Below are 24,668 nucleotides of genomic sequence, written 5' to 3'. Positions count from 1 at the left end.
GGAACAATTAGTTATCCACCCCTGGTTACCACCACTACCTCGGAAGTCAAAAACCTTGGTGTCATAATTGACTCTACCCTTTCCTTTGACTCTCACATCAAATACATTACTAAAACAGTCTTCTTCCACCTCAAAAACATTTCTAAACTCTGCCCATCCCTTAACCCCACCACTGCTGAGACTCTCATTCATGCTTTCATAACCTCCAGACTTGACTACTCTAATGCCCTGCTCTTTGGTGTCTCAGCAAAGAGATTAGACAGGCTACAATACATACAAAATTCCGCTGCAAGAGTTCTCACCCGTACCAGGCCCTGGCAACATTTCACTCCCATCCATTATCAACTACACTGGCTCCCTGTGCAATACCGTATTCAATTCAAAATCATCCTTCTTGTCTTCAAAGCACAACATAATCTTGCACCCTCTTATCTTTCAAGCCTCCTGACCCCTTACCAACCCGCACCTTATGCTCCACTGATGCCCACCTCCTATCCACCCCCACTGCACATCTCCGTTCCATGGGTGACAGGGCCTTTAGCGTGGCTGGCCCCAAACTCTGGAACTCCCTCCCACTTGCACTACGTCAAAGCACTTCCCTGTCCACCTTTAAATCCATGTTAAAAACTCACCTTTTCACTCTTGCTTTTCCTTCCTACTCATAACCTTGCCTCCTCCATCCCACTTGCTCCTCTATTACTGTTTTATTTTATTCTACTTTTGTTGGCAATGTCTGTCTCCTGCTGAATGTATAGTGTGTTTTACTAAGTGTGCTGTCTATTTGTTCTGTCCCTGTATATGTTGCTTTTATGTCTATGTTCTCTTGTATACTGTACTGTCTCTATCTGATGTTTTTATGCTACACTTATGTCTATATCCTTATCTTATTGTACAGTGTCCTTGGGTGACTTGAAAGGCGCTTTAAATAAAATGTATTATTATTAACATAATGAGCTGGCCAATCTTTCAAAAAGCCACTCATCAAATAGCTTGAAAGTTGTAAGCGTTCACGAACAACAAGGCTTCTTTCTTGACCTCTGGCAATAGATGACAGAAAGCATTCACAAATTCCTACAGTAAATCATCCTCAATTTTATTCAAAGTTATTTGTTGTGTAAAACTATAACACAGAGATGTGATGGAATGTCTTCAATATCCACTGAATCCACTTTAAGGCTTAGATGGTCAGAGGTAAGGTCCCCAGCCAAGATACATCTGACACAGGCGATTCTCATCTGTGGCTTCTTGGATGAGGTAGTGGACATGCCCCTCAATGGATAAGGGTAAACCCATTACTTTGTTCCTATTCTTGATCACCCCCTGAAGCCTCTGCTCAATGTCCAGCACATGTGTCTTGGCCTGTGGAGGATACCAAACACAGTCATGTAAATATACAATGGAGTTAATAAAAGTAACCAATAAGAAACCAACTTATGAACAATTGTTAGTTAGCTAGATGAGGCCTGATGAAGCCTGACCCAGAAAACAATACCTTTTCATTGAGTATCTCTCCAGACTCATTGACCTGCGTCTTCGAGAGACCTTTTGCAGGCTTACTCCACTCGACCAAGGGATCATGAAGGAATGTCTTTAGGACGCTGTGACAAGCCAGAGGAAAATGTATCATTTTAATCAGTTGGTCACACCTTTTTGATTGGGTCACACCTTTAAGCTTCCAGTTTTTCAATGCTGCTGTGCTATGTCATTGGACTTACCTCATTAATGGTTCACGTTGATCCCTCATCAGACGAAGGGTGACTTCACAAGCTTGTCTGAAAAGCCCTTCAACACCCATGGGCCCCATGGCATGCACCATGTTCTGAGTGAGCCGGAATGGGACTACCTCTGGAACATCAAAGGTTTCTCCCTAAGAAATTCACATGTGCATGAGTCCCCACACATACATGGTTTAGTAGATGTTTTTTTTTTTTTTTAAACGAAAGAAAAAACAAAATACTGCTTTCCTCACGGCGCTATGACATAGATCACTGGTTAAGACAGTGTTTCCTCTAGATTTTTTAACAGTGGCGGCAGGCCCCCCCCCCCCCCCCATGCCACTGCTTAAACATACCAGTAGTTCAGTTGACAATGGAGAGAAAACGCTTAGCTTACTTCGTTTATGAAAGAAATTATTTTTTTGGGCCAACATGTAGAAACACAACCCACAACACTGCATTTATTTGGTGCAAATCTCCTTTACTTCCTTTGGTTAGGCCATAGTCCGCGATTCACATCACTAGGCTATCACCGCAAGTGCATACAAAATGTTTTGCTTTAATCCAATTTACCTTTGTTACTACCAGTTGTTGCTTTTTTCCTACGTTGAATTGCGATTGAGTGCGCATCTAATGTAACAGCGGTGTCTCTGCAGAGACATCCTTTTCATGTTTCATTTTTGCTGTTGTTGCGAGCTAATAGGCTATGATATGGGGAATACTTGCAATACGATCAGCTCCAGAAATGAATGGGTTTTCCTTAGCCTGTGCTACACCTTTTCACCGCTCTTGATAGTGCATGCCACTAACGTCTATAAAAACAATATATTTATGGAATGAAACTAGACAGGTACCTCGGTTTAGCATTGCTGTTTATTGTTAAACTGCAATTTTCTGCAGCCAGTGGAGGGCATTTAGCCTACTTTGCGTCTGGACAATATCATGCGTGCGTCTCCCCTAATTCTGAAGCAGTGGCACCGCTAAATGAAGAGGAAACACTGAGAAGAAAGTTAATGTTTTAAATAGGCTACATCAATACAATATATAATATGTGAAGTGAAACTGGATGGGCCATAATAACCTCTGACTAGTTTTAGGCTACTTATTGTTAAATTGCAATGTTAGTGTCAGCCAGCAGGGGAGGATACGTCGGCAGGATTATTTAAAAAGCAACTGCATTGTGCGTCTGCCCTGAATCTGATACCGTGGTGGTATTAATTTAAACCATGGCGGGCTGCCATGCTAAAATAAACATAGAGGAAACACTGTAAGATGCTAAATTTCTTACACGGGTAATTTGGAGCTATATTCAAATGCCCATTCACACATTCAAACTCACTTTTTTGTCTCCATTTCAAAGAGGACGGAAATTAGTATAAGAGTAATTGGTGACTTTCATAGTTTAATATAGGGGTGTGCATGGATGAATAACCTGCTAACCGTTTGAGATACACCGTTTGGTCATACCTGCCAACACACCTGTTTGTCCCGGGTTTCTCCCGTATTTCAAGGTCATCTCTATGAAATACACAATCCCTTACTTTCGATTTAAACCTTTTTGTCATAAAATCTGGCAACCTAAAACCCAAATAAGGAAGCAGGTGCACAATGCGCAGCCAAAGAGTCTCGCAAGCAAGCTGGGTAGTTGAATAGCCTACTTCACAACTAGCTGTTGTCAAATTGTTAGGGAAGAAATTTTGTGATTAACACATCACATAAACTGTTATTGAGTGTTGTTGATACACAATAAGAAACTTGTGTCCTCTGACAGCAGCTTTAGAGTTTTGGAGGTGGTGGATACATAACTGGCATGCGTATCTGTTATGGTAATGTAAAAGCAACGAACGAAATGCAGTGTTAGAAAAAAGGGTGTATAAAACATGACCCCCCCCCCACCCCCCAAAAAACAATTTCCCCTGACGGGTAGCTGACGGGGGAGGAGGAACCTTGACTTACCTGACCTTTTGACCTCTTACACTCCTTCCCGCTCCCTCAGATCCTCTAACCAAAATCTCCTCTCTGTCCCCCGCACCAGACTCTACCCTAGGTGGCAGGTCTTTCTCTCAATTCCTCCCTGACAGTCCCTCCTTTCCTTTCTTCAAAGCTCACCTCAAGACCTTTCTGTTTCAGGAACATTTTTCACCTTCCGCCAACACTTAGACTCATCGCAAATGGCCTTTTTTTTGACGGTCTGTTTTTGTGTTGTCTTGCTCTGTTTGTGTCGACTTTGTAAAGTGACCTTGAGTCTGAGAAAGGTGCTATATAAATAAAACATATTATCATTATTATTATTATTATTATTATTATTATTTTAAGGAGTCGTATCAAGACAAATTTACTCAACTGAAAACAATACCAACTAGATTTTTTAATCAATCTAGATCTTGGTTAGATTTTATTAGATGAGCTGTTTTTTGCAGTGTGTTATTTACCTGAAGTTGTGGTTCCTGGTTATTTAATGAAATTGTTTGACATTTATAAATAAAATGAAAAACATTTGTTTCATTTTGTAAACCTAACACGTGTCAGTGTCTCTTTATTCTTGTTTTTTTCATAGTAGAATGAAGTACACAGAGAAGTCATCATCGGCTAGTCTGTACTTCAGCTTTTCTCTTTCCTCCCCACAATTGATTTTGCCTCTTCAGAGACATCCCATATTTAGCTATGCATTATGCTTAGATGGTTAAAACATCTTATTTTTGCTACATGACCATTATATATCTGTAGCCTGGCTACACGCACATTCATTTTCTCGTATTTGAAACGTGGTTTAGGAATCTCCAGAGCCGTTTATTGGGCGCTACGAATGTCTATCAAATGCGTCTGTACGTAGCTCATAACCGCTTTGGTGTGTCGTCATAGTCTTGCTGTCCCCCCTCCGTTCTGTGATTGGTTCCTTCGTTGAGGTGAAAACGAAGTCCATGGAATCCAGGCTGCCTAGCAGCGTGAATAAAATCGCACGCCTAAGGCAGCATGGGAAAACCCAGGCTAATATATCTGTGTATTTTTGGGTCAGATGTCAAATCGGGGAGTGAAAACATTCTACTTTATTCTATTCTACTTGTAATGTGTAGGTATTAGTACATTTATCATTTATCCAATTGCGTCGAAGTCCGAAATCATTCAGAGTAAACATTGGTCTAGTGTTTTCCAATTGTGTGCAGTGAGATTTTCAAATGTATGCTTGGTGCTGCCCCTCGAGTTGGGCCATTTCATTGTTCGCGGCCAGACTCTTAATCTTTCTAGATTACCAGGGTCTGGATTTTCCAGGCTACCTCATTCTGATGCTTAGTTTGAACTTCAGCAGATCCTCTTGGCCATGTCTACTTGTTAAAATACATTTAGTTGCTGCCATTTAGCTATACTTGTGTGTTGAACTGTTCAACTGCTTATTAACGCAACATCCAACCATTCATAAATGCATACATGTACAAACCTTGTTGAAGAGGCAGTTGAAATCCACATGGACACATTCACCAGTCAGAGAATCAAACAATATGTTTTCTCCATGACGATCTCCTAGCCCAAGAATGTAGCCCACCATGGACATCACAGCAATGGAGCGGCTATACGCTGATCTGCTATTATACCTGTAACCATGCACAGCAATTATGCTTTAAAGTCATATATGTGTTACATTGTCATATTCTAATGACAATTATTGGCACCACTGCCTACCTAGATGTTTAATATCAGGATCTTTTAAGCTTTAAGATGGTCCTTCAGAAGTCTGAATGTGTCCAATTGAAGATATTTGCACAATGTATTTTTCTGGGAAAAGACTTCATGCCCCCTGCTTACCCAACATTTTGGCTTGCACAACACTACCACTCTCCTATGCATACTCGTCTATCTCACAATACTGGTTTTCTATGGAGTTCAGTTCAAAAGACTGAGATGACAGAAGCTTGGTTTAGTGTTCAGTAAATTATTTTTGTGTTGATCTGGACATATGTTCAGGAACACTGTCTTGCTGAATGATCCAATCTCAACCAACCTTTAGTGTCTTGGCAGAGGCAGACATATTTTGATTTTAAAATGTCCAGGAATTTCATGGAGTGAAATAATTGGGCTTGTTTGTTGATCGGCTGTAGGAAGTCCCCAACCAATAGCACAAGGAATGTAACATTGTTATCTGCGCATAACTGTAAACTACTGCTACTATAAATTTACAGCATGGGGCAAGCAGACATTGAACTATTTCCAAATAATAATAATGTGTTGCAAGAACAAAAAAACACACAGGCCATTAGAGAACAAAAGAAAAGATCTACCAGGAGGTTGGATCAGGAAATGTTCTCAAAAACCACTCATGGAAGACTGGAGGATGGGACGCGCACAACACCTCTTTGAACAACTTGTACTTCTCTTGAAAGGATGCCGTCTTGGGTAGAATATACTTTCTGATCTGCTTTCCAGTCATGTAAAGACCTAAGAGGACAAGTCAACAATTGCAAGCAAATAAAGTTTGAATCAAAAATCCTATTTTCTTTATAATGCAGTGCAAACATTTTAAGCTAGTTGATTCCCAGCATCATGAATTCCTGAAAGCTGAATGCCAGCTGCCTGAAACACATATGCATACAGACAAATTCCACTGTAAAGTAAAAGTTATTTCAGTTAGATTACACTCTTCATAATGCCTGGGTTGGTCACTGAGAAAAGTATTTACCTCTTTCTTTATAGAGGTCCATGAGGATGTGACGCAGACCGGCTGTATTGTTTACCCACTCGATAAGGCCACACTCCTCACTTAATGGGATGACAGCATATGTACGAATGTGTAGATCTCGCCTCCGGGACTCAGCATCTTTCCGCAAGCACTAATACGGAAAGGGAAAACAACAGGGACAACAATGCTGTTGACTGACCACCATGTAAAATCTCTTTGGTAATCAACCTTTATTGGGGGCCAATCAGCGAAACTGAGAAGGCAGCCATTTTGTTTCTATGTTTTCTTATTATTATTCCCCCGCCATTGGAGTAGGGTTGGGCACCTAAACCTGGTCCTAATTTGTAACCGGCGCCGAGGCAGATGGTAGTAACGACATCGAATAACAACATGGAATTTGGTGTCTCATTTTGATGCCACTTAAATCTCTGGCGTTTTTAAAACACTTTATAAACACTTCAAGCTTAAAGCAGAGGGGTGCACCACATGTGCACCGTGTTAGACAGCTCGCCATTGCCAAGCAGCCTACTTTAAAGCAATATCACAAGCTCTTGTCAAAATCTAGCAAATACCTACACAAAAGCAAAAGGCTATGAAACAACAACAACAGCCTAGTTTACACAAACACTTGCTAATGCACTAACTGGCATCTATTTGAAATGTTATCAGCAAGTTGTAATGTGAAAACTTCGTTTCACGATATGTTATGATAACTTCCGAACTTGTTGCCATGACGCCGCTGCGTTCGGACGCCTATCTGCGGGCTCCTACCACACTGTGCTATTATTTAATATTTTCCATTATTTTATTTATTTTATTTACACCAACTGCACTGGGCCGTGCAGCGTATAGTCGCCAGGCACTGATTGACATTGGTTTTATGGAAAACAATGGACTTTTTGACAACTTTTTCACGGAATCAATTTGCCCGAGCGAAATTCTCAGGAATGCCGATGAGCGCACCAACTTCAAAAGATGCAAGCGGAGAAAACATCGCAGAAAGCGGGCCGGAGTCCGAAATAGGCTCAGAATTCGGGCTCACCGCCCGTCGTTGCCAAGTGTCCTATTAGCCAATGTCCAATCTCTGGATAATAAGCTGGATGACATAAGGGCACGATTGAAATACCAAAGAGACATACGTGACTAACATCTTCTGCCTAACTGAGACGTGGTTAACACCGTCAGTGCCGGACCATGCAATTCAGCCTGCTGAATCTCTCTCTGTACATCGCATGGACAGAACGACGGATTCTGGCAAAACTAGAGGAGGGAGGGTATGCATTTTTATGAACAACAGCTGGTGTGATAGCCGGAATGTCAAGGTACTAGCAAAACACTGCTCACCTGATTTGGAGCTCATCACTGTGAAATGCAGGCCATTTTATCTTCCCCGGGAGTTCACATCAGTCATCGGCACCACCATCTATATACCACCTCAAACGGATACTGATACAGCACTGAAGGAGTTGTCCCGGACTGTCGGAAAGCAACAGAATGACAACCTGGATGCAGCGGTGATTGTGGCTGGTGACTTCAATAAGGCCCGTCTCAAGGTCATGCCGGATTTTTATCAGCACATCAAATGTAACACCAGAGGGGAGAGGACACTGGATCACTGCTACACCTTGTTCAAAGATGGATACAAAGCCAAGTCTTTTCCTCCTTTCGGCAAATCAGATCAATCTGCAATATTCCTTATGCCCAGGTACCAGCAAAAACTGAAACGCGAGCCTCCAGCCATGCGTGAGGTGACGCTCTGGTCAGAGGAGTCTGAGAACATGCTCCAAGATGCGCTGAGCATTGTGGACTGGGATGTGTTCAGATCTGAAGAGAACATCGATGAGTTTACAGAAGCAGTAGTAGGAAAGCTTGTGGATGACACTGTTCCCAAAGCCATCATGAAGACATACCCTAACCAAAAGCCATGGGTAAACCACTCCATCCGCGACGCTCTGAATGAACGAACTGCTGCTTATAACTCAGGACTTCTATCTGGAAACATGGAGGAATATAAAGCTGCCCCATACAATCTACGGAGAATGGTGAAAGAAGCCAAGAGACGGTATGGGGAAAAGATCCGGTCCCAGTTTGAACAGTCAGATTCCAGGTGTATGTGGCAAGGGCTTCGGACGATGTCGGACTACAAATGACCAACTTCCACCATTGTGAACGCTGACCCCTCGCTGACAGATGAGCTCAACACATTCTACGCGCGCTTTGACCAAAACGCGGAGGACATCACTCAGGCGCATGTTGAATGCACGTCAGTCCTGTCAGGCCCAGTGTAGACTGCAATCATGACGCTCTCAGAGCATGACGTGCGGAGAGCATTTAGGAGCGTGAACACCAGAAAAGCGGCAGGTCCAGATGACATTCCTGGACGAGTATTCAAAACCTGCGCAGATCAACTTGGTCCTGTATTCACCGAAATATTCAACCTCTCTTTGGCTCAGTCAACTGTACCAACTTGTTTTAAAAGATCAACAATTGTTCCTGTTCCAAAGAAATACTCACTAAGTTTGAAGATCTTGGACTGAATTCATCTCTGTGTAAATGGATTTTTAACTTGACTGGTAGACCCCAGGCCGTGTGGGTGGGTAGTCACATCTCTTCATCCCTTACTCTCAATACAGGAGCGCCACAGGGATGTGTTTTAAGTCCATTGTTGTATTCCCTCTACACATACGACTGTACAGCAGTACATTATTCCAACATCATTGTCAAGTTTGCTGATGACACAGCAGTAGTTGGCCTCATTTCAAAGAACAATGAGCAGGCTTACTTGAGTGAAGTAGACAGGTTATCCAACTGGTGCCAGGAAAACAACCTCCTCCTGAATGTTACGAAGACCAAGGAGATGTTTATAGATTTCAGACGTGATCAGCATAAGATGTATTAACCACTTATGATCAATGACTCTCAAGTGGAAAGGGTAGAGAGTTTTAAATATCTTGGAGTCCATATTACTGAAGACCTGACTTGGACCAAGCACATTAATTCACTGGTGAAAAAGGGTCATTAGCGTCTTTTCCACCTCAGACGCCTCAAGTACTTCAAGCTACCTCAACAACTACTGAAGAACTTTTACAGAACCACCATTGAAAGTGTTATCACTGGCAGTATAACAGCTTGGTATGGAAATAGCACTGAGCTAGACAGTAAAGCTCTGAAGAGAGTAGGAAGATCAGTGCCCTACCCAACCTACAGGAAATTTACCTAAGGAGATGTCAGTCGAGAACAAGGAAAATTATCAGGGATCCCAGTCACCCCAACAACTGCCTCTTCTCTATCCTACGGTCTGGGAAACGTTACCGCTGCCTGAAGTCCAACACGGAGAGAATGCGGAGAAGTTTTTACCCCCAGGCTATCAGGATTTTAAATGAGGATTGTAGCAGGAGCACCAGCATACAGTACAGGAGCCTAAACACTTTGCACTTTCTTTCTTTATTCTTCTTCCTTTTCTATACATATATCCTTTGCACAGTCTTGGAGTCAGTGGAACAAGCATTTCACTGCATTTATAGGCTACCTGTATAATGTATGTGACAAATAAACATTTGATTTGATATAATGACATTAATCCTTCATATGCATGAGGCCTATATAGCATTACGATGAATTTGAAGACCATGCTAAAAGTTTGTAAGAAAACATAAATGTAGGCGACAATCATACTTTTGCTGCATTGATATTCCTGATCTGTCAATGAGGTTACTGTACGGAACCATCACCGCATGTTATCGCTAATTAAGCTGCTCTGATGGGAGGTAGCCTAATGTTTTGCACAGCTGCTGTTAAAATGCCTACTACCGCTGGGAATCAAAAAAACGTCAACACCGGTATATGTAACATGTTAAAAAATTATTGCGTTTTAAGGGGGAAGACACAAAATGTATTGAAGCATTTGAGAACACTTTGGATAAACTTGAAAGCTGACTCCATAGATAAGACTGCTTGCAATTGCCTTTGTCCATGACCTGGCAGCCGTTCTAACATTTAAATATATGGCAAACCTTCTGCACTGGATAATCTTGAAAGTAGAGGAAAGATTGATTAGGCTACTTGCCATTATGTGTGCATCCATGGTAAGACGTTTTAACATTTAAAGTTATGGCAAGCCATCTGCAACTAGAATTATGCCTAGAAGCAATGAAACTACAGATATTGATAATAAACAATAAATATATAGTTCAATGTCATGTTCAAATTGGTCTTTTCAATCAAAAAAAGGCATTTTATTTTAAAAACGAAGTGCCAGTTCAGGCATCATTTTGGCACCGGTACCTTTTTTAAAAGTATTGATTTAGCACTGGTATTGGATAAAACCCAAACGATACCCAACCTTACATTGGAGTCTATGACAGCCATGTGCAATATGATTAAAATGTGCTCAATTTACCTCTAAACCTACCACCAATGTTGGACAGAACTCATAATTGGCCTGCACAGTAGCAACAAAACTAAAAGCAAACACAACATTCCTATAGTGTCTTGTTAAAAGTGTTGTGGCTCCTTTAGGAGTTCTGGAGCATCCTATAGTCCAACTATCCAACTTGATGTAACTATACTGTACATCATATTATTTTGATATTTACAGATATCTATAGCAGTGGTTCCTAAACATTTCTGGCTCACGGCACCCCTAAACATATCTCTCTCCATCCACGGCACCCCTATTTTTTACTTTTTACTCTCAACATCCTTTGTGCCATATTTGTACTTCATGCCATTTTATTTAACCTTATGATATGTTGGATAGGCCATAACTGCTTTAATTATAGGTATAACTATGAGAAGGTGAGGTTTCTCTCATTTTTGTTTCATTCAAATGAACCACTCTCTTTAATTCAACTAATTTAATAGAACTTTTGAAAAAATAGTGAAGAGAACATGAACAGAAATATCAGGAATAGGCCTTCAACTAAAGTGCATAAAACGACATATCTCAGAGACAATATCTCATCTCAGGTAGGTTAGCATGGTTTTCTAGTTCTAATTAAAGTTCTCTTTGTCCTCATCCATGTATCTCACGTTTGCAATCAGCTGGCAAAGGCCATTGGCATCAGTGGACTCATCTTCTATGTTAAGCGCAAATTTCCTCCTTAAAGGGCCATTCACACCAGGAACAATAACAATAATGATAACTATAACCATAACGATAAAAGCATCCACACGGACCAACGATAAACAAAGTCTCTCCTTGTGTTGGGCCTAATGAATGTGATGGCTAAAATATGATGGCTTCTGATTGGCTGTTAGCTTTTTATTGTTCTCAAAATCACTTTGAAAGTGATCGTTCTTCATGTCGTTATCGTTATAGTTTATGTGTGAACGTCGTCATTCATACTAACAAGAACAATATTTTTAATAGTTAGGCCTATCGTTACAGTTATTGTTCTTGGTGTGAACGGCCCTAGCCGTAGTTTCTCATTCAGTACAGATTCCATGTCCTCCGACATATCATCAATGCAACGTTTAATTGTGTTATCAGAATGGGAGATTTTTTCAATTTCTTTTGCAGCGTCTGGCCCTAGCATTAGCCTACCTCAACCACTTTTTGCAAGCTGGCAATATAAGTGACTCAGCTAGTGTGGGGCTTTTTGGATTTAGCAAGCAACTTGCCAACTAAAGTCAGACACACGCATGGTAGATGGCATGCATACGTTCGCTCTGTGTGACATCCTGTGTTTTAAAATATTCAATGTCTTTGTTCTGGTGTGCCGGGTGCTTGGTCTGCACATTACCTCGCCAACAGTGAACCCATACTGGAGAGTCGCTAATGCTATTTCTCTTCGCTGATTTTGTCTGGTCAGATTCTGAGATCTGTTCCTGTGGAGGTGGATGCACTCTCTTTAAAAATGTATCCATTGCGCCTACCTGCACTTATCTGCCGTCAATACAAAATAACGAACAAACTGTTGTTGACGTTACACCCTGAATCAACAGTGAACTGTATTGTTGTTTGTGCTGCAAAGAACATTTTAAATAATGCTCCTTTCACTTCAAAGCAACTTAACATTATTGAAATGAATTTTGAAATTGATATAATGGCCAATTTCTTTTTCTAAGTCATTAAATTATCAAGCCTTGGACCATTCCACGGCACCCCTGAGCATGCGTCACGGCACCTCAGGGTGCCGCAGCACCCACTTTGAAAAATCCTTATCTATGGGCTATATTTAACATTTATTTTCTATTTGGCCTGTTATGAAATCATGCATTGAACATGATGCACAGCTCAGCTTTAAGAAATGTAAGTACCGTATTTTCCAAACTATAAGTCACACTTTTCCCATAGTTTGGCTGGTCCTGCGACTTATGTTCAATTATATATATTTCATATATAAGTCGCACCTGACTATGTTTTTAAATGTTAAATTCATATTAACTGACATGAACCCTACATGAAACATTACCATCCGTCAGCGATTAGTGCTTGCATTATGCCTGAAACACACATGCATACCTAAATCTTCAAATTATGGCCGGATTCTATTTATAGCCGGGCCTTAGATTCGGACAAATTAAGGCCAGTAATAATTGCCTACATTGTTTCGATTTAACTCATATAAGAGCTCTTCTTAATATTTTATATTGTTGGTTGTTTTTTTTGTTGTTTTTATGAAAAAAGTTTGCAGACTCCTTGGTACTCTTTTTTGAGTTTGTTTTCTCATGATTTGGCAGATAACGTTTCGACCTTGCGGTTTTCCTCAGATTCACTTGCAAATACAAACCTGGTACATGATCTAAATCACCTGTCTAGAGGGGTGGAGTCAGCTCAGTGATTCATTAACCCTTGCAGGTACAGCATGCAAGCGTGTGGCGTGACTAAAGCCAAATAAAAACATTAGATAAAACCTTAAACTTTGTACAATAACACAAACAGATACATTCATCTACAAAAAATAGAGTTCATCATGTATAAAATTCAGTAATCAATGCAAATACTGTTCACAGTCCATATTAGAGGAAAGGTCTAACGTCAAAATCTTAATTGAGCCCCCTTGGGGCCAAAGTTTCCAGGTGGTCGATCCAGAAGGCCTCTCTTTTTAGAAGCAGGTTGTCTGTGTATTCTTCCCTGCGGTGTTGTTTAACTTGTTCTATCCCTATAAATCTCAGTGTTGAGAGTGGGTGTCCTGATTGGTGAACCGCCAGAGGACATTCATTCAATTTCATTGTTGTTTCTGATATTACTTGTTTACTTATTCTTATCTTCAGGTCCCGGCGTGTTTTATTTACATAGGCTTTCCCACAGGTACATTTGATCAAGTAAACCACATTGGTAGTGCTGCATGTGATTTTACCTAAGTTCTTTCCTGTTGTAGGGTGGGTGAATGAGTGACATTTGTATGTGAAATTGTCTTGTGCACAACGTCCCGTCTGGAATGTCACTTAGAAAATGTTGTGGTGTTGGTGGATAGTCCACCTTGTTCCTCAAATGGAGAACACATCCATGTGCTCTCGTGTTATAGGCTGCTTCTGGCTGACTTATTTTAATTCATGCATGAACTAATTCATGATTTATGTTTTACTTGATTCCTTATTAGGGATGGGCATAATTAATCGACGATTGATAGTTGATCATTAAGAATTTCGTCGATCACGTTAATTTGTTGTCGATTAAACTAATGCAGGTTGCGTTACATAGTGTGTCTTGAAGCAATGAAATGAATTTCATTGTGTGGCAGCAATTAAACATTATAGGCTACCACTCGTGGACAATATTTGACGCTATAGCCTAGGCTACTCAGTTACCTACGAGATTCCGTTTTGATTTATGAAGAGTTCACGGTGAAGTGTAGCGTGGGACCATTTTATCGTTTAAAAAAACGATAGCGTTAGTTCACGGCAAACACTGCGATGTAATAATTGCCTACCAGAAGGGCTATCAGTGCACGAGCAATAGAAGACATTGTTTAACTCAATGAAATAAGTGCTCTTCTTAATATTTTATATTGTTGGTTGGTTTAATACCTTGTTGTCAATGAAAAGTCGTTGTCCTACACCATGGGTCTCCAACACGTCGCTCTCAAGCGCAGTCACTTGCCGTCCCCTTCTGAGCTTGTCAGAGGCTGAAGCAGTAGCCTAGGCCTAGGCTACTTGTAGGCTACTACATTTTAACACAATTGTTGCCGCGACTTGAGGCATTCCAGCATACGAATTTAATATAGTAGGCCTAAGTCATGCAATTCAAACGCAATTTAGGCTACTTGGCTACGCAATAAGATTTCCATTACAGCACAGCGCACGTTTTGAATGAATGAAAGCGGCTGCCTTGCTCTCGCAATAAACAGCGGGTGAAAATCCCGACTCTTTCAACTACATGAAATGTAGGCTAATAGTGAGCCATCATACCCCCCAGATTTCAATGTTCATCAGTCCCAACATTGAGCAATATAATCAAACTGTCCAAAAGTAAATTAAATCCCAAACGGAAAATCTTCTGCATGCTTTTGATAGCATTATGCGCTCCAAACGAAACGCATATGTCTCACAATAAAACGCACGTAGAAATAAAGGCCTGCCCATACGCCTGCCCCAAATAAAGCCCTGTGCTTTGCACAGTCTAAGAATTAACATGATTCTTTTTTATAATTTATTATTTTGGAACAAACGGGGGTCTCTGTTTAATCTGAACGCCAGCTCGCATTCCGCTGCTTTAGAGCACCGCAGCGCTTAATATCTTCAAGTTTAGCCTAACCGAACGTCCAGTTTAACTGTCACAAGTTATTCTTCTTGTGATAAAGATCTCATCGAGGAAAAACACGCTGTATTTTTGTATTTTCATTGCATTTTTAAATTTATAAAAAGTTAAATAAATAATTAATTTTAATATAGGCCTAGAAATATTAATGATTAATCAATAGTCGATCGTTAATTCTCCCGACGATCGAGAAAATTTAATCGAATGCTCATCACTATTCCTTATATCTCATTAATCATCAGGAATTGACATGTGTTCACAGTCTGTCATTTGTGACCTCATACATGAACAGCACATCACCTAAAGCTTTAGGTATGGTGGGCATATCATTATGAATTATGATTTATTAAGCATGATCATGATTATTTATTTTTCTGTCAAAAATGTGGTCATCACTAGCCTGGGAAAAACCCAGACGTACTTCCAGCAAATTCGAGATGCGCTCTGAAAGTCCGTCTGGCCAAGAACCCATTCTAGCCCATTTCCAATTTTCCTAGATCTAGGCACCAATCAGAACCCTTGAGGCGGGCTTTACACGATGCCGATTGCGCACCCTGTTGAAGAAGCCGGGGTTTAAAAAAAAAAACATCAACGATGGCTGCTGCCGCTTCCTTGAAGCTGCTATCACGTTGGTTTAAGACAGATAGTTTCTTAATTGCTTCCTTATGTTGGAATATGCACCATTGTACAAACATGTATGGGGTACCTATGTGATCTGCAACAGTGGTAGGCTACTGAAAACGGTTTGATATTCTGTTCATTTTTTAGGCCTAGAAGCTACAGTAGCTGGACACGTAGCCAACAGAAAACACATAGGCTACTTTTGAATTGGTGTGCTATGCGAGCATAACTCGAATGCTACACTTCAGTGTTTGCCTCGAAACAATTTCGGCATAATTGCTTTGAACGTTTCAGTCTCTCGTCCCCCATTCCTGCTTTATATGTCCCGGTCAGCCAGAAAGGAAGAATGAAACAAAATGCTTGTTTGAACGTGAACGGTTTTGTTCAGAGCTGAAAATGAATCACAAATTGTGTTTGACAGAGGGCAGATGTAAATTGATAGTGACAAATTTTTCAGTGTGGCACGATGTCTTTGTAAATTAGCCTATGTTTAATTAAAAAGTGGTTAATTCGTCCTGCTTCTCCCTACAACCAGACAGTGTTGCAAATTGTGTGTTTCCGTCACTCTGTCTTTTTTGTTGCTCTGATTGGTTTTTGGCCTCTCCTATTGCGTCCAAGGAATTTTGATCGGCGTCCGTTTGGGAACGCCCTTTGGAAATGGGCTGTGAACGAACCTTCCCCAGACCCACTCTCAGTTACGACTGAGAAGGGTCTGGTTTCAACCGGGCTAGGTCATCACTACTCGAATTCTGGTTTTAACACAACTTTGCAGTTCTCTAAACACATGCCATTATTCACTATTTTAGTTGAGGGGCCACAGACATGATTAACCCGTGAGCAATTAACCTTAAATTCATGTAATCATGATGATCATGCTTAAGAAATAATAAATCCTAATGATGTTCCCATCATAACTAATGCTTTAGTTGATCTGTTGTTTATGCATGAGGTCATGAATGAGAGACTCTGAACTCACATAAATTCCTGATGATTCATACGATATAAAAAGGAATGAAGTAATCCATAAATCATGAATTAATTCACGCATGAATTCATGATAATTCATGTACCCTTACCGTGAAGTTTTACCCTAGATTTTTTTTATCTTAATATAAGATTATACACTTGGTTAGATATTGCTTTTTCAGTACAGCAACACATTAAAAACTTTTCACAATTCAATTTCAATCATTGCTGTTTATGTTCAATGACATGTAAATGGATCAACGGCCCCGGCCGTGGCGCGAATGGCTGGGGCACCTGCACCGTACGCCGGCGACCCGGGTTCGATTCCCGCCCCGTGGTCCTTTCCGGATCCTACCCTGACTCTCTCTCCCACTCGCTTCCTGTCATTCTCCACTGTCCTGTCTCATTAAAGGCATAAAAAGCCCAAAAAAATACTTAAAAAAAAAAAAAAAAAATGGATCAACCAAAAAATAACATGGCAAAAACATGTATGTAAATCCTACCTAAATCCTATCCTAGATAAACCCTGTGTGTACCTGTAGTGAGAAATTCCAGAGTGTATGTACTTTAACATTCATTTTAATCATCACCCCAGCCTTTGATCATGCCAAACCTTTTGTCAACCAAACTGCTCTTGTGACCTTTGTCAATCAAATGCTCACATGACCCATTGTAACCACATGAGGACACATGACGACAATTAATCATTTGATGATGAGTCCTTTCCTCTTGACATAATCAAAGAAGGTGGGCTACGCTTTAAATGCAGAGGGAAGACACTGCTCTGGAGGTTCAGTTGGCCACCGCCATAAGCGGTGAGCTATGCTGGCCTCCGAGCTCATATGCTGGCCTCCGAGCTCGTAGTTCTAACACCATTGTTAACCAATAAATGTTTCACCATGTTCTCAGTTTTCAAACCTGCCTCTGTCTGCTTGCACTCAATTTTTCATACGACATACCTTGTTTATAAGACAGTTGAACTCCATCAGCCTACAATCTTTTCTCAGATCATCCTTTGGTTTGCACATCATGGTGTAAGATTTTCCATCTGAACCCTTTAGACAGATCTTTTTAGGCTTCTGCAGTGAGGCCAATATCTCCACCTAAAAAGAAGACATGCATTTTTATATACATGCCTACATACATTATATGATGCCTGGGTCTAATTGATTGGTGCAGTAACATAGAACCTATTTCAATGCAATCAATGTAAAGCGTGCTACAAATGTACATACTGTATGCCAGGAAACAGATTTTAGAGTGATAATATATTTTAACTACAAATGCAATTCCAAGGAATTACCAATGTATAAAAATGCAAAGATTGTGATGTAAAATATCATGTATAGTTAAAACAGATAATGCAGAGATGGTTACTAAGGTGTTGCTAGGATAGACATGGAGGTTATATAGTTTAATGAAAGTTGATAGTGTAAAAGTAGACAGTTTAAAAGTTGAATGTGAATAGTTTAATGGATGTTGATAAGCAGAGAATTCAATGGATGTTGAAAGACAGATAGTTCTAAGTTGTTGATACAGAGATAGGCTGTATCCGAATACCCATACTAGTGTACTATATAGTAGGTGAGACGCAGTACTGTACGTCAGTCGTAGTACGTCAGTCATAGTACGTCCGAATACTTAATAGGCATCAAGTAGTAGGCGAAAAGTACCCAGATGGCCCACTACCTCTACAGTATACAACAGTAGCTCACTACGCTATCCCACAATTCAACGGGAGCCCGATAACCATAGAAGACGACAAGTCAACCCCAGAAAACTCAAATCAAACATGGCGGAGGTTACCACAACTACAGGAGCTGGCTGCCCAGTGTATACATAGAAGTATCAAGAAATGCAAAATATGTTATGGAAGTAGGAAAAGTTGTATTATGGTCTTGTAATAGTAGGAGCCGGAATTTATTCATTTCATGTCGTAAGCAGGGGTAAACGTAAGCTTGTTGGCTGGTACTATGCAACAAAATCATTTGTCTGCTTTGGTTTGCCTTTTAATTGGGGGCCAAGCAGCGAAGGCACCCATTGTGTTTGTTAGTTTTTGGGGGCCAAGTAGCGAAGCTGCGAAGGCACCCATTGTGTTTGTTAGTTTTCTTATTATTATTTAACATCTTTCCTCCGCCATTGGAGTCTATGGCAGCCCATAGAACCGTCTGGTGAAAAGTTGTGAAATTTGGCACACTGATTGGGGACAGTCCAATGATTAATTTCACCAAGTTTCATGCCGGCACCTCGAGCGCTCTAGCGCCACCAACAGGCCAAAGTTGGACGTGCCAATCGTTGGATTCCTTGGACCAAGCCGAGTTCAACGCACTCTATGATGTCATTTTCCATTTTGGATTTTTTTAAAAACCTTTAAAAAGTTTCACGCCTCACATAAATTGGCCGATTTTCATGAAACTTAGTACATATGATCTTCAGACCAAGCCGCACAAAAGTTATCCCTTTTCGTCTTCGGAACTAAAACCGTTGTCTCATAACAGCCAATCCAAATTTGTGGCGAAGCCGCCAAACAGGAAGTGAGCTCATATCTCCGCAACCATTTCATGTATCATAACCAAACTTAGTACGGGGACTCATATCCCCATCAGGAGGATGTTCAAAAACTTTGGTGACCTTTCACCTCTAGGGGGCGCTGCAATTAGGAAAAATGTGTTTTGGCCTGTAGCTGCTGTTGTGTTTGGAATTAAAATATACTAGTGGGGTCTGTTAGTACTGTTGGAGGTCCATAGGCTGACCCAAGCCAAATTGTGATGTCATCTTAATTGATTCGGCCGCCATATTGGATTTAATCAAAAACACCTAAAAGTTTTCACAGGTCACAAAGGTTCACAGGTTTCACACGATTTTCACGAAACTTGGTGCAGATGATCTTCAGACCAAGCCTCAAAAAAGTTATCCCTTTTTGTCTTCAAATCTAAAACCGTTCACCCATAACATCCAATTAAAATTGTCGTCAAAGCCGCCAAACAGGAAGTGAAGTGATATCTCAGCAAGGTCAAGACTAAACTTACTACATGTGCTCAGGACCCAATTAGGAGGAGGCTCAAGAAATTTGGTACATTTTGACCACAGTGTGGCGCTATAATCACAGGAAGTAGGCTCATATCTCAGCAATGCTTACACATATTGAAACCAAACTTGGTACATGGACTTGAGACCCCATCCTAAAGACGCACAATACATTTGGAGTCTTTTTACCACTAGGTGGGCGCTATAATTACAGGAAGTAGGGTCATATCTCAGCAATGCTTTCACATATAGAAACCAAACTTGGTATATGGACTTAGGACCCCATCCTGAGGACACACAATACATTTGGTGACCTTCGTCCACTAGGGGGGCGCTAGAGATACAGGAAATTAGCTCATATCTCAGCAACGCCTTTACGTATCGAAACCAAACTTGGTATATGGACTCAGGACCCAATCCTGAGGACGCACAATATATTTGGTGTACTTTGACCACTAGGGGCGCTATAATTAGGAAGACTTTCTCGAATCAACACCAAACTTGGTACGTTGATTCGTGAACACATCCTAAGGACCCACCCACAATTAATTTGGTGTGCTTTGACCACTAGGGGTGCTATAATTATCAACACTTTCACCGATTTAAACCAAACTTGGTATGTGGACTTAGGAGTACATCCTGAGGATGCACAATTCATTTGGTGTGCTTTCACCACTAGAGGTGCCATTATTATCAACACTTTCACCGATTTAAACCAAACTTGATATGTGGACTTACATATGTGGAGTACATCTTGAGGACATACAATAAATTCGGTGACCTTCAAATCCAGTCCAGTCCAATCCAATCCAATCCAATCTAACACAACACAGTCAAGTCCAGTCCTTGGCCCCCTCATTGCTCCTTGCAGCTATATTTAATGTTATTTTTGTAATAATCGCAATTAAAGACAACCTTGTGTAGCTAACGTTAGTTTCAAAGACGAATTGGAGGGAGACGATTGTAACATCACGGTAACTGTTGATCAGTAAAGCTGGCGATATCTTGGACTTGATTAACATTGGCGTTAACGTTACTGTAACGTGAGGTGAGGTAAATTTAAGGTTGCTTCAAAAAAAAGTATCTAACATTAGCGTTATCTGTCTACCTTAGTTTTGCCAGTTCTGCGGTTTTTGTTCACTATCTACTGTAAAGATGATGGATTAGTAACTAACAAGTACTTATGTAAAATAAGTTAAAACGTTTTGCTATCAACATTTTATTTAGAGTATCATTATTTTGTGTGATGTCTGCATGTTGTGTGACGTCTGCCTCGCATGTAAATGTTATAACCTTATAAGCAAGCTGCTGACATGGATAAATAATGCATGCTAAGTTAATACGGTCTTATATTCTGTTGCAGCTAAGGCAGACACACTGAGCTATCTAATACACAATCTTTTCAAATTGGATTTGTTGTTATACAGCGGGGGAAATAAGTATTGTATTAACTCAGATAATCCACCCATATAAAACATTTAAATATTAAAGTCCATAAGTAGAGTTACGAGTAAAATAGTGGAATGGCACAGGACAAAATTATTGAACACGCTAAGAAAAAAACTGTACACAAAGGCAAGGAACGAGCTGGAAGCTTAGTTGATCGTCGGGAGAATTAACGATCGACTATCGATTAATCATTAATATTTCTAGGCCTATATTAAAATTAATTATTTATTTAACTTTTTATAAATTTAAAAATGCAATGAAAATACAAAAATACAGCGTGTTTTTCCTCGATGAGATCTTTATCACAAGAAGAATAACTTGTGACAGTTAAACTGGACGTTCTGTTAGGCTAAACGTAAAGATATTAAGCGCTGCGGTGCTCTAAAGCAGCGGAATGCGAGCTGGCGTTCAGATTAAACAGAGACCCTCGTTTGTTCCAAAATAATAAATTATAAAAAAGAATCATGTTAATACTTAGACTGCGCAAAGCACAGGGCTTTATTTGGGGCAGGCGTATGGGCAGGCCTTAATTTCTATGTGCGTTTTATTGTGAGACATATGCGTTTCGTTTGGAGCGCATACCGCTATCAAAAGGATGCAGAAGTTTGTGATTTAATTTACTTTTGGACAGTTTGATTATATTGCTCAATGTTGGGACTGATGAACATTGAAATCTGGGGGGTATGATTAGCTCACTATTAGCCTACATCTCATGTAGTTGAAAGAGTCTGGATTTTCACCTGCTGTTTATTGCGAGAGCAAGGCAGCCGCTTTCATTCATTCAAAACGTGCGCTGTGCTGTAATGGAAATCTTATTGCGTAGCCAAGTAGCCTAAATTGCGTTTGAATTGCATGACTTAGGCCTACTATATTAAATTCATAGGATGGAATGCCTCCAGTCGCGGCAACAATTGTGTTAAAATGTAGTAGCCTACAAGTAGCCTAGGCCTAGGCTACTGCTTCAGCCTCTGGCAAGCTCAGAAGGGGACGGCAAGCGACTGCGCTTGAGAGCGACGTGTTGGAGACCCATGGTGTAGGACAACGACTTTTCATTGACAACAAGGTATTAAACCAACCAACAATATAAAATATTAAGCTCGTGCACTGATAGCCCTTCTGGTAGGCAATTATTACATCGCAGTGTTTGCAGTGAACTAACGCTATCGTTTTTTAAACGATAAAATGGTCCCACGCGACACTTCACCGTGAACTCTTCATAAATCAAAATGGAATCTCGTAGGTAACCGAGTAGCCTAGGCTATAGCGTCAAATATTGTCCACGAGTGGTAGCCTATAATGTTTAATTGCTGCCACACACAATAAAAATTCATTTCATTGCTTCAAGACACACTATGTAACACAACCTGCATTAGTTTAATCGACAACAAATTAACGTGATCGACGAAATTCTTAATAATCAACTATCAATCGTCGAAAAATTATGCCCATCCCTACTGTATATTTCTCCTAAATTCACCAAAAGTTAGTCTTCTAATGAGTCATGCACTACCGCGACCGCGATATGAAACATATTATGTACCGTTGAAAAGCTCTGTTTTTCCTTCATGACGTTGTGCAATCCAAATATGGACACTTCCTTTGTATCCGCAACCAATCGCAAAAGTTCAAAGGCGAGTCTAGGCTGAAAACAGAATCTTATTGGCTGTGTCCAAGGCTGTTTTCTCAAATTGAGTTTTCTGTCATTTTCCAATATAAACATCTCAGCCTACAGTATGTAGCTCCTATGTACACCAAACTTTCCAGTTATACACTTAGCAGTATTCTGAAGATATTTACAGAGGGATTTGTTAATAAATCATTCCAGGCCTGATCTGTGTGACATTTTAATAAAACAAATGGCGAAAATCGATTTTTTAAGGCTTTGGACGGTATATTTTGATTTCCTAGGTAATGAAAGCAGATATCCTGAAATCCCTCTGTAATTTTATTTTCATCTATGTGTGTAAACAAAATGAATTTTTGTGATGAAAAGAATTTTGCCCCTGGCTTTATCATATGTTCAGATCTATTATATCTACCAAAAATATATGCACAATTGTGCATATTTAATGAGATATTGCCTAATTGGCATAATTAAACATTCAACTTTCAAAAACGTGTAATACATTTTTTTCATACTTGTGTAAGTAATTAAATGAGGAAGTTTCATGGTGATGTCTATTATTTAAAAAATGTACCCTATTCACCTGTAGTGTCTCGCAAGGATGAAGGATGTTCCACATTATTAAGCATGCCACAGGTTTCAAGCAATATGGGAAAGAAAAAGGATCTCTCTGCTGCTGAAAAGCGTGAAATTGTGCACTACCTTGGACAAGGTATGAAAACATTGGATATTTCCCGAAAACGTATGCGTGATCATCGTACTGTGAAGAAATTTGTTGCCGATTCAGAGGACAGGCGGGTTAGTGCGGACAAAGGCATAATAAGAAAGGTTTCTGCCAGACAAATTCATAGGATTAACAGAGCAGCTGCTAAAATGCCATTGCAAAGCAGCAAAGAGGTATTTGCGAACCTCAAGGTGTAGGATCCTCAAGAAGTTTGCAAGTGTGCATAAACCTACTATTTGGCCACCCCTAAACAACGCTCACAAGTAGAAACAGTTCCAGTGGGCTCAGGTATACATGAAGACTAAAACTCAAACAGTTTTGTTTACGGATAAGTGCCGTGCAACCCTATAGGCCAGATGGATAAAGTAATGGATGGTTGGTGAATGGCCACCATGTCCCAAAAAGGCTGAGACGTTAGGAAGGAGGTGGCGGAGTCATGTTTTGGGCCAGAATCATGGGGAGAGCGCTGATAGGCCCCTTTAGGTTCCCTGATGGTGTGAAAATGACCACGGCAAAGTACAGTGGGTCCCAGTTAAAAATTGACACTTCATTCACGATCATGGTGATTCACATAGCTGGGTGAAATGTAAGTACAACTGCAGCCGCTTGGGGGCAGCATAGTCCGCTGTGGCGTTCCACGGTCGAACCAGACGGCGCATTCGACAGCAAGGGCTGTGATTGGCCGAGTTTTCAGTGCGTTTCTCTGTGTTTTTAGCAGCCCCTGCAACATGCTAGTCCACTGTAGCCTAAGCTTTGTACATAATGTTAAACATAGTTTTGGATTCAGTGGCAAGATTTCTTGATTGTACAGTGCCTGTCTCTCAGTAATGTTTTAAAATGAGAGCTTCGTCAGCTGGCAGTAGGCTACGTTGTCGGTAGTCATGAGAAGTTCGCTTGCTAACAGAACATAAATATGCTGCCCAGACACCTTGTGAATAGTTCTGATTTTTTTTACTACACTAACAAGGTTGAAATATAGACTTTGCCTACAGCATCTCCTTAACAGTAATGTTAACAAAATGACAGCATTCATATAACAAAGAAAAACGAATTCGGTCACTCAAGACTGTGCCACAGCAACCAGTGTAGGCTACAGTCCTACCCAATAGGCCTACTCGAAGCAGATAGCGTTATCTGACGGTCGAGTGGGTTAATGCACGTATTTC

At 40.5% G+C, this 24,668-nt stretch overlaps 1 protein-coding gene across 4 annotated transcripts in view; it reads right to left on the bottom strand.

The window, feature by feature from the left end:
* Positions 1-1,072: 1,072 nt before the first annotated feature.
* atr (ATR serine/threonine kinase) overlaps positions 1,073-24,668 on the bottom strand; it is a 132,510-nt gene continuing 108,914 nt past the window's right edge. For 2 of the 4 annotated variants that reach the window (XM_042109270.1, XM_042109280.1), the window contains exons 41-47: positions 17,638-17,781; positions 6,388-6,538; positions 5,990-6,146; positions 5,152-5,305; positions 1,716-1,867; positions 1,493-1,598; positions 1,073-1,359 (exon numbers count right to left, since the gene is read on the bottom strand). In XM_042109270.1, the coding sequence (XP_041965204.1) occupies positions 1,186-1,359; positions 1,493-1,598; positions 1,716-1,867; positions 5,152-5,305; positions 5,990-6,146; positions 6,388-6,538; positions 17,638-17,781 (1,038 nt within the window). In that variant the 3' untranslated portion in view covers positions 1,073-1,185. Of the gene's footprint in view, positions 1,360-1,492; positions 1,599-1,715; positions 1,868-5,151; positions 5,306-5,989; positions 6,147-6,387; positions 6,539-7,731; positions 7,864-17,637; positions 17,782-24,668 lie in introns of those variants that run through there. The other 2 variants (XR_006034969.1, XR_006034970.1) reach the window with 2 other exon arrangements.

This window comes from Alosa sapidissima, chromosome 1 (genome assembly GCF_018492685.1).
Source record: "Alosa sapidissima isolate fAloSap1 chromosome 1, fAloSap1.pri, whole genome shotgun sequence".
NCBI classification, from domain to species: domain Eukaryota; kingdom Metazoa; phylum Chordata; class Actinopteri; order Clupeiformes; family Clupeidae; genus Alosa; species Alosa sapidissima.
The sequence above is the reverse complement of the archived record's forward strand: the minus strand, read 5'-3'. Positions and strand labels throughout refer to the sequence as shown.